General features: G+C 38.4%; 1 protein-coding gene across 4 annotated transcripts in view; it reads right to left on the reverse strand.

Moving 5' to 3' along the window:
• Positions 1-14727, reverse strand: part of MOCOS (molybdenum cofactor sulfurase) — a 210211-nt gene that overhangs the window by 29645 nt on the left and 165839 nt on the right. For all 4 annotated transcript variants that reach the window (XM_063163847.1, XM_063163867.1, XM_063163877.1 and 1 more), the window contains 2 exons: positions 8712-8828; positions 5625-6065 (listed from right to left, as the gene is read on the reverse strand). In XM_063163847.1, the coding sequence (XP_063019917.1) occupies positions 5625-6065; positions 8712-8828 (558 nt within the window). The remainder of the gene's footprint in view (positions 1-5624; positions 6066-8711; positions 8829-14727) is intronic.

A 14727-nucleotide genomic window follows, 5' to 3' on the forward strand; every position in this document is an offset into this window, starting at 1 on the left:
TATACTGAACACAGAAAATAGAAAAATAAAAATTAGGAGAAGAAGTATGTTCTATCAACCCCCTTGATTTATAATATTATTTGCCATTCTTTTATGCAACTGTGAATGAAAATTCTGTGATAAGAGAAATTTTAGGTCTGACAATGTCGTCTGAAATCACATTATCCAAGTACCTCAAACTGTCAGCACCTCAGCTATGTGAACCTTTGCCCTGTCTTTTTTAGGAGAGGAATCAGCCCAAACACTGCAATATCAGCTGAAGAATACACTTTTGTTCTTAGTGGAAATTATTCTTTGGAGAGACAGCATTTTTGGTTATCCTGTATAATTAGACTACAAAATGCATTTGAACAGCTGGTGATCATCTGAGAGCTGCAAGAATTTCCTGCTAACAAATGTCCCTTCCAAAAAAGAAGATCATTAATTGGTAATACATCCTCCCATGAATCCAACAGATCTCTACAGGATTTGATTGATATAGAGAGCAGAATAAACTAAAAAAGCAGAAAAACAGAAGAAGACCACAAAGTTTCTCAGTTCCCTATTGCAACATTCAGTTGTTTTGGTTCCACTTCAGGACAGCAATCTTATTCAGGAAGTAGCTTAAGTGTTTGCTTACCCTTCACTGAAGGCAAGAGGCTTTATGAGGAAAATAAATCTTCTCTTTAATCAGAGCTCCAGGAAGTTCTTGCATGCTGACAGGCATTAAAGGATAAGCCTAGCTAACTAGCAGATATTTGGAAATAATCAACACCTTCCACTCAAGATATTTCTGACAGGTCCAAATTAATGGCAACTAACACCATGCTACACTCAAACCACAAATGTGATGCAGTCCATGACTACAGGTCCTCAACCCATTTTTCCCTCTTCCTCTGGGTATTTGCCATTGTGGTGCGAGTCACACACTGTGCCCTGCAGTGAGTCCCTGCCCTGTGATGGATATTCTCTGTGCACTATCAGGTGCCCAGCTTCCTCTCCACTTTTCAGCTCACTGTATTGCACATGTTGCTGGCAAAGGAAGTTGCAATAACAAAATAACTGTGGCTGCATCAGATGGAGAGTCCCAGACAGCTCTGAACAGCCAGAGCTTTTTTTGCTGCTAATATTGACACTGGAGATGAGCAAGGAAGAACACATTCATTTCTTCTCTCAGCACTTAGGCCTGTGCAGAGCACATCCTGCCCTTATTTCACAGGGGCTGAAGGGATTGTTAAAAAAAGTAAAACAGAGCAGTTAGCATACGTGGCAGTGAGCAGTAGTGCGTTGTATAGCCTGTAATGTGATTCCCTGAAGTTGCCTGGCCATCTCTGGCTACTGGGACAAATTAAAATGAGAGGACAGAAGGAAAGCAGGGAGTGCATGGTTTTACTGATGGATACCAGCACACACCTTCATTCCAAGCATGCCAGGTGATTATGCATCCCAGGTTCATTCAATGTTGGTCTCCTCTACCTGTCATAAGGATCATTGCATAATACAGCCAGTACTTGGTATTCTCCCATCTGCTTTAGTCCATCTTTTCCTATCACAAAATGAAAATATCCACTGCAAAAACGTGTGGTGTTGTTTGGTTTTTTCTTTATTTCAGATTTTTCTGAAAAATATTTTGTGTTGCACTTCTCCCATAGTTCACAGTAATGTCATCATGAAGGCCAACACAGTTTTTGAACACATTAAAGGAATCACTGAAAAGGCTTTAAATTATCTAAGTTTAAAAAAATTAATGGTCTTACATATGATTTATCCACTGACCACTAGGAACATGCATTGTATTTTAAATTAAAAGCTAGTTCATCTTCTCTGTTGAGATGCAATTTTTTATACTCTGAAATCTACTGTAAGAATAATAAAGTTATTAATTAGTTATTAGTTTAAATTGCTAACCTCTTTCACTGGGCACATTGCATTATATAATTATGCAAAAGTCATCAACATGAGAGATGTTCCTGTTTAAAAATGCATGTTTAAAACACATTTTTATGCTGGAAAAAATAAAGTGGCCTGGGATAGAGGTCACAACTCCTCTGCTTTTCTCTATTTAATAAAATAATTGTAGGAAAAAACCCCAAATTTGAGAAGCTGAGCTAGAAAACTCTGCCCTCTGCTTCCTGCACCATGTGTACAGAATCCATGAGATAACAATGGCCAGGAACACTCCATACAATTCTGCAGAAACCACCTGACCTGCAGCGAGCTGACAATCTTCATGCCAAGTTTCATCCTCCCAGCTGCCAAAGCACTCTGCACTCTCATTTTCTCTGGAGGTCAAGAACCTCTCATACTAAACCACTTAGAATAGAACAGAGAAATCAGAGTTTAGGAGAGGAGGAGATTATGTGACTCTAAAGAGGAGATCAAACAGCTGTGAGTTCGCACTCACATCCTCCTCAAGTTTGTCCTCCTGCCTCTAATCATCTATCCTGCAACCAGCAACTCTGTGGGCAGATTTCAGTGGCAGATGGGCTGAGTCCTGCTCACAGTTATCTGGAATTTTCCACTGCACACATTATTTTAGGAAAACTCAAGTAATCATGTAGTTACAATAAGCCCTAGTTACAGCACATGCTAAAGGTCTGACCTCCCATACCAGCAGGACGCTTCCACTTGAACCCACAAATCCATGAGCTTCTGATCTCAAGTATCAAAGTATTGGAAGGTGAATGAATTTACTACAGCTCAGCATTTGAACCACTTCTACCTTTTCACATCAGCTAACTGAGTTACCCTATAACTGATAAACATGGAGATCAAGGTTTTAATTGGGAAAATACTGCTCTACATTTCCAGCAACTACAAAGCATCTAAAGCTATTTCAGATGATTCGCAATTCTTGGATTCCAATCAATGACTAAGGCTACATGATTACTTTAGAATTACTTCAGAAGTTTATGCATTTCCTGAAGTAAGGAGATAATAAAATGTTAAGTGTGAAGTCTATGAAAAAAACACACTAAACAAATAGCAAAAGAATAGATTCAGTCTTTTCAAGATAAATAAAATCAATATTTTAGAAAGCAAAATTATTTCCAGGACTTGATTCCATTTAATTGTGGTAAGGTTTCTTTAGCATGTCTTGCTTCACACTCCAGTGCATGTGACATACATTGTTTTCCTGTTTCAAGGTGATACAGGCTGAAGCTGCAGTAATGACATATAAAAACATATATATATAGATACATATTGGAAGTTCGTGCACTCTGCAGGGTCTGGGTCCTGGCAGCCATTACTTTCTATTCTACTCTTTCTCATTGGGAGAAGACTAAGCCACTTTGTGATTTAGAGTGGGATAATTGAGCTTTAAAGTTCCTTTTACAAATGGTGGTCTGTAAGATGGTATTTTTATCTCTTCTATAGGCAGACAGTGAGACTGGCAGATCTTTCACAGGCTGCTTATAAATGTATGACAGGTCTAGAAGTGCCAGTCAGACTTTTAGGAAGAAAAACCAAGAAGAATATCTGGTGGACAGGAAAAGTCACAAAAGCAAACATATTTTTTGCAGGGATTTACTTCAATATAAAAACCCCATCAAAATCAAAATACTCTTTTGACTTCAACTCCTGGCCTGCTCCCCCAATGCAGTGAAAGCCCTTTCCCAGTGGATAACATCAAATTCCCAGTTGTTAGGTCGATTTCTACTGTCCTTTTGCATGCACTCAGGTACCTTATATAAACCACATGGAAATCATGTGGAAATGCACAAAAAATACTGTTTAAGTAGAGGAGAAGAAAAGCTAATGCTCTTTATAGTCAAATTCCAGTCCCTTCCAATACCATACACTAAATCATCTATTTATTTAATTTTCTGTAACTCTTTGGTAATACAGGCTCTGACAGTGCTTAGATTACAGGCCTTTATTGTGGCTGAGGCTTTGTCATAAAAAAATCAAAACAGACTTCAAAAATTACTCTAGACATGCAAAATTAAACCTCATTATGTAGTTGCAGTTTTTATATCTGTTTTTAAATTATTCAGATCAGCTAGTGCTAGCTGCATAATCAAAGTTGCCTTGGATTCCTCTTGCAGTCAATGAAAAGAAACAGAAATATCTGGGAAGATTTATTTCTCCTACTGCAGATGCCTACTTTATGCTAAAATGACTAAGCAGGTATCCATCTCTCACTCCTTACAGAACAGCGCTGAGCTGTAGAGGTGGAAGCTGAGTTGAGTCCTGTTTTCACTCTGGGCTCATTAACTCATGCCTGGCACAAGCACTATGCATGAGGCATGGGGGCTTCCCCCCTCCATGGAGAACTGCAGTCCTGTCTGCAGGGGAGTACCAGGTTCCTGCAAATTTATCACCTAAAGCTGTTTCCCCTCACAGAGCTTGAAGAGGAGAAATCTGGCTCAGCTTGTGGAGAAACATAAACTGTTTTTCATGCTGAGGTATGTCTTACCTGCTCCTGGGCACAATCACTTCAAAGCCTTCCTAGTGCTGAATGTTGCGGCATGTATCTCACAACACCAGCCTGCATGTCAAAAACAGAACTTAACCCCACAGGCGCATGAGTACTGCCAACATATTTCAGCAGCTTCCATACTGGGCTTCTCTAATACAGCTATGAAAACTGCAACACTTCAACAAAGGTTAAAAAATTTTCACATTAAATGGGCAATTAATTTGATTTTCTAAACAGTTTGATCTAGTGGGAGGTTAATAAGGGGTGGAAATTGTTTGTTCAGGTCCCATTTGATGCTCAGGATTGTGTCTCTGAATTAAAGACATCCTAAGCCAACCCAAATTTAAAAATACAGATGTTTGGTTGATCATTTAATAGTGTTTAATTGTCCAACCCCTCTGCACTGAGAAAGAAAAAAAAAACCAAAACATGATCAAATCAGCTGAGAAGCCCTGTTTGAAATTCAGGAGATTCGTTACTGGATTTGACCCCAATTTTCTCTCAGATGTCAGACACTGACCTACACCAGTAAGTTTTCGTAGGGAAAGTTATACCATTATTGACATTCATTAAATCACTTCCCAGTATGGTACTAAGCAGAGTGACATCCTAGGTCATGTGTGGGCCATACACCTATTTCATCATGCATTATTAAAAAAAAAAAAAAGTCACAGCTAAGGTGATGATATTATTAACTTGGTAAAAAAGCAATTAAAATCTTCAAAGAGTGAACTTTCAAATAGCACAGCAACACTTAAATGTCATATTTCTGTTGCAAATGTATTTTTAATGATAACATTTCTTTGTAATGTAAATCAGCCGCCTCTCAATTATAACATGTTAATCAAGTTACTTCTCAATTGCTGCCTACCCTTCAATGCCTACAAGTCCATCACATGTCATTCTGTAAAAGCATACTAATTATTTGATTATAATTTAGTCAAGTTTTGCAAATCCAACTATTTTCTTCAACTCACATTAAGTGCAGATTTGCCTATTGTGGGGGAGGGTAGAGCAGAAGACACATTTAACCCTCCCCTGTAACTTCAGCCTAATCCAAAATCCTTCAAGGTAGCCTAACATGTGGGACTTGATCCCAGAACCTGGAAAAAAGGAAACATGGGTACCCACACCCGTCTTCCTAGTATCTCATACACATGGGTCTGATGAAAAACACAAGGCTGAGCTGCACAAGTACTTCCAAATGGTTCAAAGCACATACCTCAAACGCAGAGCAGGATTTGATTGGGTAGAGGTAAATTTTGGCAACAGTGATGGGCTTGCCGCCTTTTCTACACGTTGGCACTGCAGTCTCAGAAACAGCTGCCCTCATGCTTTCTGCCTCAGGCTCTGGTGGCCAGCTGCCAGTTGTCTCTGCCTCAGACGGAATATTCCTGAGTCCTCTGTCAGGGATTTGCAGAATTGGAGACAATTTATCTGCCTTGTTAAAAGAAAGGTGGTCATCTGGAACAGACTCTGTCGGCAGCTTCGTAACAGACTGGAGAGGAATCTCAGCATCCGAGTTGGAGAGTCTGGTGGCTATGATGAAATTCAAAAAAGTCTGTGCATCTTCAAAAGAAGACATGTAGCCAAAGGATATTCTCACAGAACCAGTGGGACGTCCATCAAGTAGGTCTATGTTATCTCCACAGACATGGCCAGCCTAGTTTGAAATAGGAAGAAAACCAGAGAGCTGTCACGATACTTTGCTTTATTTCTCTCTAATTTTACCTGGTTATTAATGAGTCTCTTAATTCTAACCTGAAAAACTGTTATAAAAAAATAGAAGGTTAACTCATCAATACAATGAGAAAATGAAGAAAATACCCTCAATCATCTTATGATTTACTTAGACCATGAAGATAATTTTGAGCTGCTTGTCCTATTCTACTCTAGAGGAAGAGATACTTCCCAAAACCATATAAAGAATCCCTTAAAGGTTGTGTGTCCCATGATGGTCAGCTCAGACAATCTCCAGGGATACTCCAGTCTCACCTGCATAGTTCACTGGGACTCAAAGTGTGATGTTATGTTCAGATAAGAAAATAAACCATGAGATGGTTGATTTTTTGGGGGAAGTTTTCTTGATATTCACTAGTCAGAAAAGCACCATTTTATACCAGTGGCTTTATCATGGCTTGTGTTTAATAGTCCAAACAGGAGAGAACTAACTCATTTGGCATAGCAGCAAAGCAGAGACTTGAATCTAGAGCTCAGACATCCTAAGTGACATAGGAATATCCAACAAATCTGTCTTGCTGATCCAGTCAACATATTGATTTTAGGATAAAGAGAACTAGTCTTCCCTCCAACACTTCCTCCTTTGAAGAGCACAAGTTTCCACTTGAAAAAATCTTGATGAAAAATTGTTTGAATATCCTATAGTGACCTCCATGTTGATACCCATCTGATAGGTCTCTCAGACAAGATTTTATGGAAATATCTCCCTTAAGGGCAAAAGTTTCTCATTCTTTAAGTGAGTCATTAAGTGCTGCAAGCTAGAGTCCCCCTTTGTTCCTCCACTTAATAGTAGGTCACCAATGGACTTAAGATTTAGTCCAAACTCAGCATCCTATTCCCTAAGTGCAGTAGCTGTTGGGTATTTTCTCTCAGAATTTAATTTATTTACACATTTCTGTCATATTAAAAATGGACAATTGAATAGTTTATTTACATGAGGTCTGTTTTTTTAAGCAAGAAATGTCACAGGACAGTGAACAAAGATGCCATTTAAGCAAGGAGAAATAAAAACCCCACATTATGTCAAAGCATGCAACACAATAGTAAATATTTTAATGCAGTGTGAAGTAGTTTTTATCCTTGACAACAGAGCAGAAGCAATATTTTCAAAATTAGGTTGCATCTGTTAATATACCCTTCTGCAACCCTTCTGCCAGGTATTGCTTGATTGGCTGAGGAGAGAAGTTCCTACTGTGCAAATAAGTAAGCGAGCTCCTACATAACATTCTAAGAAAACTAACCACACTTCTCCAGGGACACTTGAAGACAGAAAGTCCTCCCTCACAGGCATTTTATCATGTACAACTTCATCAGGGAAGGAAGAATACAGCCAGCACCCTGGGAAAAGACGAAACTGAAGTATATGTGCAAATAATGTGATAAAAGATGCCTCCCTCTACACAGTAATGTTGTCAGTAACTCATCCTGACCCTTCTCAAAGCACTGATGGGAATGGAATGTCCCCAGATAATGACTGTGTAACTGTACCACCTCATTATACAACCTTTGGTGATTAAGTGTCTCTCCACAAATTTAACTTTGGCCTATCCCCATTTAAGTGACACAGACCTAAAAGAAGTCACTCACTCCTTAGCAAAATCCTCCTTGTATAAGGAGATCCAGGAGCATTGCAGCTGGTTATTTGGCATTTTTCACTTCAACAAAAGGGTAGACTGTTTTTTGTTTCCTCAGAGGAGAGCGCATCCAATGCAAGTGAAAGCACCATTTGCCCAAGGAAGGTATCAAAGAGCTGCAGAAGCCTTTAAGAACTGGTGCTATCAGTCCTGCATGTAAATGTGCTTGCAAAATTATCTATATGTCTCTGGGAGCTATAATATCATTATAGCCATTAGATTTTTTTTTACCTTTGAAAGAACACCATTAATAAAGTTTTTGATTGTTCTGAATTGATTTACTGCAATTTCAAACTCTGACAAATATGCAGACAGGAAGCCTCCTCCACTTCAGTGTAATATATCCTGCTATACATCTTTTAATGACAGCTTATGGAAAACATTAGTAATCTTGAAAACAATCTTTACATTCATATTCCAAAATTCTAACACACCAGTAATCTAAGTAGATTTCATCTAAATTTGCTTCATTCTCTGAGATTAACTGCATATTTGCCTTTACTGTTTCCTGTCCAATTTGTGTATGTATTTTAAATTGTAACATCCAACAGCAACAGGTCTACAATTCTTGAGGATTAGTATGTACAATAATTAATTAGGATACTTAAAGAAAAACATGAGAGAAATTGTCCAGGAAATTCTATTCTGCTGGAAGTCTTGATATCATGCAATTCCAAAACCAAACAATTGGTTTTCTATTCTCCAGTGAAATAATAACAAGCAACACATACTTCTCTGCAACCATCAAATGATTTTGTTTCAATACCTCATTTCAATGAGCCGAGTTTCAATCATTAGTTCCTTAACAAGGCAAAGCAGTTGAATGCTTAAAAAACCAAGTCAAATTTAACTTCATTTTTAAAGTCACAGGGACTCAAAACCATGGAATGTGATGCACTTTAGGTCTTAACTTCTAACCACATTCAAAGACTAACCTGCAGGTTCCTTTGGATGTCCTCATTGCTTATGCCCAGATGCATCTGGCAGGCTCCAGTGTTACAGAAGCAGCCTGTGCGAACGTGTATGTTGTGGAGACTCGCCATGCTGTCCACCTTCCCAGCAGAAGACACAGGAGAAGAATGAAAAACAGACATTTTAAAGTTGTGGTCAACAAGATACAGTGTTTTAAAGGTAGAAATCCATGGAAGTAAATTATTTGTCTAAACAATTAACAACGTACTGCAGCTTTTACCATTCCCATACAAATTTTGCATTTTTCAACTTTGTTACTTCAGCCAGAAGAAAGCAGTGGTAGGAGCAGAGATGTTTACCTTAGCATTGAGCAACTACTCCACAAAAAACACACACAATCAGGTCAACTAGGTCCTGAGCCTATGAATGCCAGTACATCTGCTGAATTTTAAAGCTGCGAACAGGTTTATTCACATCAGTGCTGCTAATTACAGACCTGCAGCCAGGTGTTACTCGGTGTCTTGACAGAGCCACTACCTGCAACTGCCTCTGAAGAGACTGAAGAGAAGCCTGGGGCACCTTTTCAGGTAGCTAAAGAAAGCCCTGTGCTTCAAGGATCCAAAACTGCAAGTTCTTATTACAGAAACTGATGGCATCTATGGGATTTTGGCACACAGCTGCTGGAAGGATCATCCCCTCAGTAAGCAGTAACATTTGCCAGGACAGGGAATGAACTGGAATGTCTCATTGAGTTTTGTACATACAACCCCCAATCTCCCAAGTCCCCGGTGCATTTCTTCCTCATGCTGTTCGGTATTACACCATTACTTTATCATCCACTGAATAATGAATGGGCAGAAATAAAATACTTGATGACAAACTGGCATGAATAAATTATGGGAAGGAATGAAAATGATGTGCAAAGACAACAGAAGAATGTGCTCATATGTGCCTCATATGGAGACATATATATGCAGGCACTGGGAGGACAGCACTGCAAGGGATACAGATTGTCAGGGTTTCAGAGCACACCTAAGAAACACTACAGGGATCCTCTTAGCACAGCTAAGAAACCATGGAACCTCACTGCAAAAACCTGGAAATGCTTTATATTGATCTCAAAAAGCAAGAGCAGCAGCTGATAAGATTAGCTGAGCTACCACCAGCTATTTCTTTGATGAAAAATGATGAGCATTCCTGGTCAGGACTGCAAGAAAGGACAGCAAATAAATGAATGAAATCTGACCCCCACCTCTACCACAGACTCCCAAAACAACCTCGCACAACTTGCATTAACCCCTTTTGTTCCTTTTATTGAAAAGGAGAGCTGAGAGCCCTGCCAATGACCACGCTGCAGACTCAGGGGACTCTGCTGTACCAGGGTCAGAATCCTCCATGCAGGAAGCTCAGGCTCAGCTGGATGCACAGCAACAGCTCAGCCTAAAGGGGCAGGAAAGGGAGTGTCAACCAACTCACACTAACCACTTCCCTAACTGTGAGATCATGCTTCATCTGAGGTAACAGTACAAATCTTCAACCCAGCTTTTGTAGCTGGCTAAATCTCTACTGGCTTTTATTATTTTTAACATAAATTCCCTCTGTACAGAACAATGGCCCAGCACACATACCAAACACTTTCTGGTATAATTCAGTCTATTTTCTGTCTTGATATGTCAATCTTCTATCTTCTGATATCTCTGAGTTTCACTGTGTGCACCAAGCACCTTTAAAGTCACTATGTCAGTGGCTAGAAAACCCAAGCCTTCTGTTAGAACTTACTCCATGCTGAAATAATTCAACCTAAATAGTATTTAACTCTGCTAAAAGCAGTTAAGAATTATTGGGGTTTTTTTCATATGTGGGACATAAGGGTCTCTGCACAAAAATGTGCTGTATACAAAAAAATTCTACATTGCTATAGCATACAAGTTCTCAAGTTCACATTTCAATGTGTTCTGTGCCACTAGTTCAGTTCAAAATTGTTTGAATTTCCAACACAGACATAATCAAAATAACTCCATATATACAGACCTGGAAAGTAGAGAATACAGTCAGCCCCAAGATCCCTATTGATGATTAATGCCTTGGAGAATATCTTGTGTTTAAAACATTTTTCTCAAATTTAAGTTTTAGTAAGAGGCATCTGTTGAGAGAGACTGTTGTGGTGTCGCTAGCTTTGTTTTGTCAGAAGACTTCAATATGGCAACAGTGACATTTTCTTGATGTCTTTTTTAATTTAGATGAGAAAAGTTGTCATTCTGCCATAGCATGGGTTTGTCATGGTGCTAGTGACTTGTGGGCGGATCTGTCATTCTGTTAATCATGACAAGCAAGGCAAAAATCATGACATACTTCACTGCTGAAATTGTGCAGTGTTTGGGCTTATTTATCAGTATACAAAAACCTTCAAAATACAGAATCTTTTTACTATTCATACTTTTTAAAAGGAATGTTCCTGGGGCAGCCTTGTCAATCAAAATGTACGTAGTGTAATACAGTTTTCATGACACATCTTCAAGGAATTCCAAACAGGATCTTTAATTTTTTTAACATTTTGTCAAATGAATTATTCCTGCTCTTTAATGAACAGCAATTTCACTTAAGCCATGCAATCCAATCCTTACCTACAATGATACTTTAGTTGTAGTATATATCAATCTGTATACTGGACCAGGATTACTGAGACATAAAAACATGATCATTAGAGGAATATGGGAATTGTGATTCAGGAGAAAAAAAGTAAGTTATGAATAGCTTTAGTATTAACTGAAGTTCATGATCACCAATGTGATAAAGTGCACAGATCTTGGGAATGTGTTGCACACTTTTCACTGGAAACAATGGCACCATGTAAAGAACCAGTAAAGTCAGCACTGCAAAAATATCTGTCCCTTGAATAGATGCTTGGTTTTCCCTTGGACATATGTTTTGATTTCTTCTCATTTATTTTCACCCTAGAAATACACTACTTGGGGAGTTAATTTAATCTCTCTCTGCAGTGCTATCACATAGCAAAACAAATAGAACATAAAACATCTGTTACAGTTATTTTGATGAAGAAAAGCTTCCTTAAATAAAACAAATCTTTAAAATTGCCATAAGGAGCAATAATGGATATTGAACTCAGGGTTATGAAATATAGAATGTCACTTGCAGCTCTGTCTGTAACAGCAGAGGGTGACCTTTGGGAGCCAGGAATGAATTCATCAATGAAGGCACAGAAGCATGAATGGTACTAATGGTAAGTACACAGCCTCATGTACTTGGATTGTCAGTTTTGGTGATTCCCTGGATCTGATACTTGGAATTATTGTGCCTTGGTTTTTAAGAGATTAAAGACTACAATTAAACTGCAAAACAAATGCAGAAATCTTGCAGCATTTTACTGATTTCAGTCAATGAGGACATGGTAATCAAGCCGTCATGCTATCTTGGCGTCCCTTCTGTCTCTCAGAGCCCCTTGGCATTCATTACTTTTTTTGAAGCTCTTTACTGTGGGCCTGGCCCTGTAGACTTCTTCACACCCCAACACTTCTGATGTCACATTGTCTTGATTTTTGACAAGCAAAATGTGATTTTCACACTTCCAAGTCATGGTCTTCAAATTTAACAAAGATACGTAAAGGAAGTTTGCCTAAACCAATTTTTTAAAACAGTTAATTTTTTTCCATTAATGAGCTTTTCTTTAGTGTTCCCAGATTGATCAATTTGGGTTTTTTTTCAGAGTGCTCTGTCTGATAAATACAATTTTTTTTTTTTAAATATAAAAAATATTGAAGTGGAGAGCTTTCAGTTTAATGCATTGCCCTACAGCAGTCCCCTCTTGGAAATCTGGTATTTCAGTTGATACTCATCAGCTGGAAAGCTCTGAGAAGAAATAAGATTCTGGTCTGTTCTGCTTTCCCATTTCCTGTCACAATGCACTGGTGACTTCTCTGTGTTTGCTAAATGACTGACTCTGCCAACAATTCACTTCAGGGCTTCTGAGGCACTCAGTGAAAGCTGGAAGTTTTTCTTGGGCATCAGTTTCATTACAATAAGTCTGAGAATGATACTCGCTGTAGGTATGTAAATGCTAAATGAGAGTAAAGATTTACAAATAGCACATAATTGTGCATTATTCCTAATCAACGAAGTCTAACTCTTTCACCAAGAATGATGAATGCTTTATAAACCCCTGCTGAAGTCATTCCCATAGGATGCAGTTCTGTAGTTGTTATTCAAGCAAGTACTTATTTGTGTAAGTTATCACAAGAATTATTCACATGAATAAAGGAACTTTTTATAACATATCATGAAGTGTTCTGAAAAAAAAATCATATAATTCAATACTGGTAAGTACTGTCCTTCAGGAATTGGGATTAGGACTTCTCATTCTGCTTTCTACAATGCCAATGCCCAAACCAGAGCAGTTTGTCTGTCTGATGGATTTGCTCATTACAAGAATTTCATTGCATACCACTGATGGCTGGTTATAAAACAGGCTTCAAGATGCTGTTCTCCACATTCACTGGTAAATTAATTCACTGATTCATGGCATGGAATTGGAGAGAAAGTAAGCTAGCTCTTTCTGTCATCCAGCGTTTGACTGTGAAACGCTGTTGCTGATGCAAATGCATACTTAATCTTGTTAAATGCAATTTAATAAGAAGTAGGTCAGAAGGAAAAAAAAAATCAGCACTTGTTTCCAAACCATTTAGTGTGGGGGTAGGGGGGAGAAGGAGGAATTTTACTTGAGTTACAGTATCATTAACTGTTTTAACTGCATAGTTTTCTACAACAAAGGCATTTTTTTTCCATCTCAGAGAAATAACTTCTATGTGGGCAGATTCTCTCAGTATTGAGTAATCTCATCCTCTCCTTTTTGCCTCTCTAGTTGTTGACAGTGGTTTAAATTAACCAAAGAGAGGACGTATATCTCTTCTTAGTCTTCATCCATTCATCATTTTGACCAAAATCCCTTTGGTAGAAGGCAGTGAAGTATTAGACAGAGATATTGAAATGTATTAATATTGTCAAGTTCAGTGTCCTGAATATACTTGTTCAGTATAAATGCTGTCTTATCAGGAACTTTACAGACAATGTGATAATTTTCTCAGCTAGTTTTAAAGACAGTCAAATAGCAGGTAAGATTGCATGGGAGAGAAGCAAGCTGGAAATATTGACATAATTCAAAATATGTGGTTTGTCACTCTGCAGGAATTCTCACTTAGGAGATGGCATACACATAGTGAACTGCAGGTTCTTCATGCATAAAGGAGTAACAATAATTTTACATTTCTGACAACCAGAATCTAGAAGATTTCTTGAGGATAGGGTGGCTATAAAAACAAAATGAAACAATGAAACACAGTCCTGTTAATGGATGACCTAACATTTTTTTCAACTTTTTTTTTTTTCTTTCCTGCTGATTATGCAAGTGAATTTGAATCCAGCTATTTGAAACAGAACAGACTGATGAGTAAGCTAAACATCTTGGTTTTCTTTTTTTGGTTTGGTGCCCTAATGACCACAGGTCTCTCCAACCAATGACACCTTCTCTTCTGGTTTTTTGGGGTTTTTTTTTCCCCCTCCAGTTCAAACTGCATTCACTGACAATGAAAACCTGGTTCACTAAAATGATATCAGGGAAAGGATAGATTTCAGGAAGAAAGCAAAGCAAAGGAACTCAAGCCCTCAGTGGCTTCATAACTGACTTCAACAAAGCATCCTCTTGTGAGCCATAGAAAAACATCTGTATCTCTCCATCCCATTGAGCATCCCCAGGTATTTTGTAGGCTAAAGGCTTTCAGTCAAATTGCTGCTAGTCAGAAATGTTGAAGCCAGAGGAAAACTACACAGAAGACTAAGCTATAACTAATATCAAGAGGGATAAAGGGGAATGTAGCAGACATCTACAAGTGGAAACAATGCCTAGGAATAAAAATGTGCAGTGCATGCTACTGAAAGTCCAGTGACATAGGTTTAATTCACGTCACAGTCAAAATCTTCTCTACCATTTCCTATTTATTTTAAGGCTCTTAAATCCTCTTCTGTCTG

This window comes from Melospiza melodia, chromosome 1 (genome assembly GCF_035770615.1).
Source record: "Melospiza melodia melodia isolate bMelMel2 chromosome 1, bMelMel2.pri, whole genome shotgun sequence".
NCBI lineage: Eukaryota > Metazoa > Chordata > Aves > Passeriformes > Passerellidae > Melospiza > Melospiza melodia.